The sequence below is a fragment of the Aplysia californica genome, unplaced genomic scaffold (genome assembly GCF_000002075.1).
Source record: "Aplysia californica isolate F4 #8 unplaced genomic scaffold, AplCal3.0 scaffold02104, whole genome shotgun sequence".
NCBI lineage: Eukaryota > Metazoa > Mollusca > Gastropoda > Aplysiida > Aplysiidae > Aplysia > Aplysia californica.
In genome coordinates, this window is record NW_004799374.1 from 9,675 (window position 1) to 13,778 (window position 4,104).

At 45.4% G+C, this 4,104-nt stretch overlaps 1 protein-coding gene across 1 annotated transcript; it reads left to right on the plus strand.

Moving 5' to 3' along the window:
• Positions 1-2,485: 2,485 nt before the first annotated feature.
• On the plus strand, positions 2,486-3,682 carry LOC106014068 (mucin-5AC; the record flags this gene model as incomplete). Its single annotated transcript, XM_013091101.2, is given in 1 exon segment — positions 2,486-3,682. A coding segment is annotated over 1 exon segment (949 nt), but the record flags the coding sequence as incomplete, so codon positions are not given.
• Between the last annotated feature and the right edge of the window lie 422 nt (positions 3,683-4,104).

Here is a 4,104-nt window from a genome sequence, read left to right on the forward strand (position 1 = left end):
GGGGTGCTGGTAGATTCTACTTCTTTACTTTCTCTCAGCTGTTTCTGTCTGTCTGTCTTACACTTTCCAAGTACCAAACGGCCATATTGTGTCGATGTGCTTCTCTTTACTCAAACACGTCCTCTCTTCCACACACAATAACACAAACACACACAATTCAAGCATGTACTATAAGTAAACAATAACTGGTAAAAAAAACAATGTTTTCACCAGATTCGTACATTCCCTACGTCGAGAGGTTGTGGTTAGCTAGCTCTGGGCTTGAATTTTTCTGTCATCAAAACATCGTCTCGTACATTGCAGAATTTTATCGAGAAGTAAATGCTTACTCTGATTTTAGATTGTCAAGTGTACAGTAGATGTGGACCAGTCTGGTGTTTTATTGGACGCCATCGCGTTGAGGCTCAGAGTGTACCCCACCTTAAATGTGGCTTGGGGGTTCCAGAGTGCCAGTGTGATCCAGCGCCTTAGGTTCTCCTGATATTACCTCCTCGTAGTAGAATATGTCCCCCCCCCCTCCCGCTCTCAACACTGACTCCCAACGACTCAGGTGCAGTCATGTAGAGAACCTGCGAAATGACGAATCTACCAGAGCTGAGTTTTCATTGAAAAAGTAACTACAGCAGGCAAAGCAGCAGACTTATTTTACAGAGTGTACACTGCCAATTGAAATCATTTTGAATTTCCTTCTTGGATGGGATAAAAACTACCATTTAGGCCTAATTTCTATGGAATTCGACTAAATTCGTCTGTGACCTTCAAAATCAAGGAGTGCGTTTGATTTTCAAGGTCGCAAGTTGAATCGGTCGTATCGTACCAAAATGGAAGCTTTAGTCCCTCCATGGAAGAAAATCTGGCTGGCCACTCAGTTCGATTGAATCCGTTTAGTAGTGTTCTTTGCTCCCATAAGGTAAGAAAATCTGGCTGGACTCGACAAAATCAAATGAATTCGATCCGCAGTGTGCACTGGGTATTAAAGTTCATCAAAGAAAACAAAATTATGTACATGAGAGAAACAAAAACCTAAAGAGAATAAGCCATTATCGTGTATGGTGGGCTGTTAGAAAATGTAGACCACCATGAACATCTCATCTTTTACAAATCATTGGACACTAAAGGCATATTTAAAGAGTTCATTGCCCAAATAGCCATGGGGAAACAAAGAACAGTTGAGATAGATAGATATAATGGAGACGAAACGTCCATTCTAATTCACCCGTAATTCAAGTTGAGAGCACAAATTTTGATATTACCACTCTTGTTGTATGAGAGCAAAGGGCAGTCCCTACCAAACACGAGGAAAATGTCAGCATCAATAAACTGAAGTGTAACAAATTTCTTTTGAGAACCAATGGGGCACGAAAAAGAACAAATGCCAGCTTACCTAAGAAAGACAAAGAGCTCTTGAGGCTTGTGAGGAAAAGAAGAAAAATGTATTTATTTATTTATTTTTTTATTGGGGGTGGTGGTAGGTTTTTTTTTAAAGAGGGAGGGGTGTGAGGTGGGCAGTGGGCATGCCAATAGACACTGCTCCTGTTGCCAAATCATGAAGATCATTGCACTGGCCAAATTACCAGGGACAAGAAAGAGAGGCTGATCTGAAAGTTTGTGTCGACAACATCTCCTATGGGTCTTAAAGAAAACTTTCCTTTTTGGTTGTTACTTAGGTTGGTCGGTTGGCTGAGTCTTCGATAGATAGATAGATAGATAGATAGATAGATAGATAGATAGATAGGTAGATAGATAGATAGATAACCGCTTTGCTTTACTTGCCGATGTTTTCTTTTGTACAAAACAGTGCATACCTTACGAGCAAGGGAGTGGGGGGGAGTCCATAAATATGCTGTTTTCTGTAAAGAGGTTGTTGCTGATGTATGTGCTGTGTGAAGTGGATGACGTTGCATTTGACTATTTGATGTTTGTTGTTTTGGTTTTTTTCTTGAATGTGACGTGTGTTTAGAGAGTGGGGGAGGGGGGGCTGTTTTTATTGTTGTTGTTGCTGTTGTTGTTGTTGGGGTGGGGTTGTTGTTGTTTTTTTGGGGGGTAGGGGGTGGGGGTTGCCTTCTCAGTAAAAGTCTCTAAAGGTAAAGAATCTGTAAAAAGAACAAAAAAAGGCCTAAACAATGAATAATTGTTTCTCTGTTCTGGGGCTGAGCCGAAAGGGATCTAGCGGTGTAGGACAAGAAAAAAAAACCTCGCTTGGGTCACGAGTGATGTGATAAATTTTCACCTGCGTTGCGTTGATTAGTGGAATTCGCTGGATCGCAGGTCGATCGTCTCCTGCCAGCCTGACTCTGTCACGATAACTCGTGTCCCCTTGTCCGGGGGATTAGCGACTCCACCCCCCCCCCCAACCCTTCTAACTACCTCTCCTCTCCCAAACACAGGGCTGTCAATCCCCCTTCCAACCCCTGGGCCAGCCGCATTTAAAAAGGCTGTAAAACAATCAGAGCTCCAAACCAAACGGAGGACACGGCAGTAAAGGTCAAAGGGCGCGCTCGTCCTCGCTACACACAGCGGATATAATCAGGATTTGTCCCTGGGTTCTGCCACTGCCGCGGCGCCTCACGACAGTTGTTACCTGAGCCCGCTGTTTACTGCACGGGATTCGTCATGGAGTATTGAACTTACTCGTGCCGATCACTTGTATCAAAGACCGGCGCTTGTTCTCTACACAGAGAGGAATACGGATAGAAAGAGTGGCCGAGAAGGAGGAAGAGAAGCTTAAAAACTATGGATCAAGGAATTAACGATTCAGCGGAGTCGGTGACGACCGGCGGACCAAACAGAAACAGCGAGCCGAGCGGTGGAGGGGATCAAGAACCTGAGGTAATTGGGACTAGTGAGGGGAGCCAGGTAGAACGAGGCGCGGTCTTCTCCAACGGTTTAGGTCTCACAGCCGGGCCTGAGTGTGCTTCATCTGGTGCTGTGGACGGTTTGGGCTTTAGTAACATTGGTGACTTGATAGGTCAAACGCCTGGACAGAAGGATTTTCTCTCTCGGAATCAACAGTTTGTTCCTGAAGGAGGGCAAGAAACTGTGTGTGAAACGAACAAAGTGTGTAGTGAAAACAGTGATGACGATAGCAGTCTTAGAGGATTTACTCACAGGGTTTCCAGTTTTGTAACAAACAGTGAAGTACTTCCGAAAATTGTGACGTCCTCTCAAAATGTTGTACCTCCTCAGATACACCGAACATCAACCGCACCTCTGTCCACTTCATCATCAGCACAAGTAGCATCAGCAACCACTTCGACAACAAACACTTCAGCACTCCCCACTCTGAATCTCAACTTGACTCTCCCTCCCGTTCGAGCGACCATCACGCAGGGATTCGGCGTCAAAATGGTGGCCACCTCCTCCTCCCAACAACTCATCTACCGCAGCGTCCCCCCACGCCCCCTCAGCTACACACTCACAGACGTCCTTGAGGTGAGAGGACCTCGTGGGGGAAAGCTCAGGTCGAAGACGGCGCCAGTGTCCACCAACGCCCCTGAGGAGTATGCCCAGAGGTTCAAATCCCGGCCCACGACCAGGCCCCGAGTCATTGAGTTTGACGGGTCGGCCGTGAGCTCCAAGTCTCAGAGAGCCATGCAGAACACCAGCACGGGCTTCCCGACAGCCAGAGCCAGGATATACATCGGACACCCCAAGACAAAGTCGCCAGTGGACAGCCCTGACGTAAGTACATAGATTGTCGCCATAATAATGCACCATGCCACAAGTACACACACCAAGATAATGCTGATTTGTTTCGTTGGGGGACGGGGGGTTGCAGTTGTTAATATGAACTATAACACAAAATGTTATTACAATGATACTGAACCCTGGCATTAATACGCCCTCTAATAAAATCCATTTTGTATGAGCACCGACATCACACCGGTCATTGATGAAGAAAGCAAGACACACAAACAAAGACAACAAAGGGACAGTAAAAATATGGGACAAGTGGCACCTTCCAACACCACCTCTAGATAAGCATTTAAACGTGTTTATGAGTGTGTTTGTGTATGTGTATATTACGCGAATGTGTCGATGGTTATGTATGTGTGCATATTCATAAAAGTATGAGTATGTGTATACGCCTATGTGTCCCCCCCC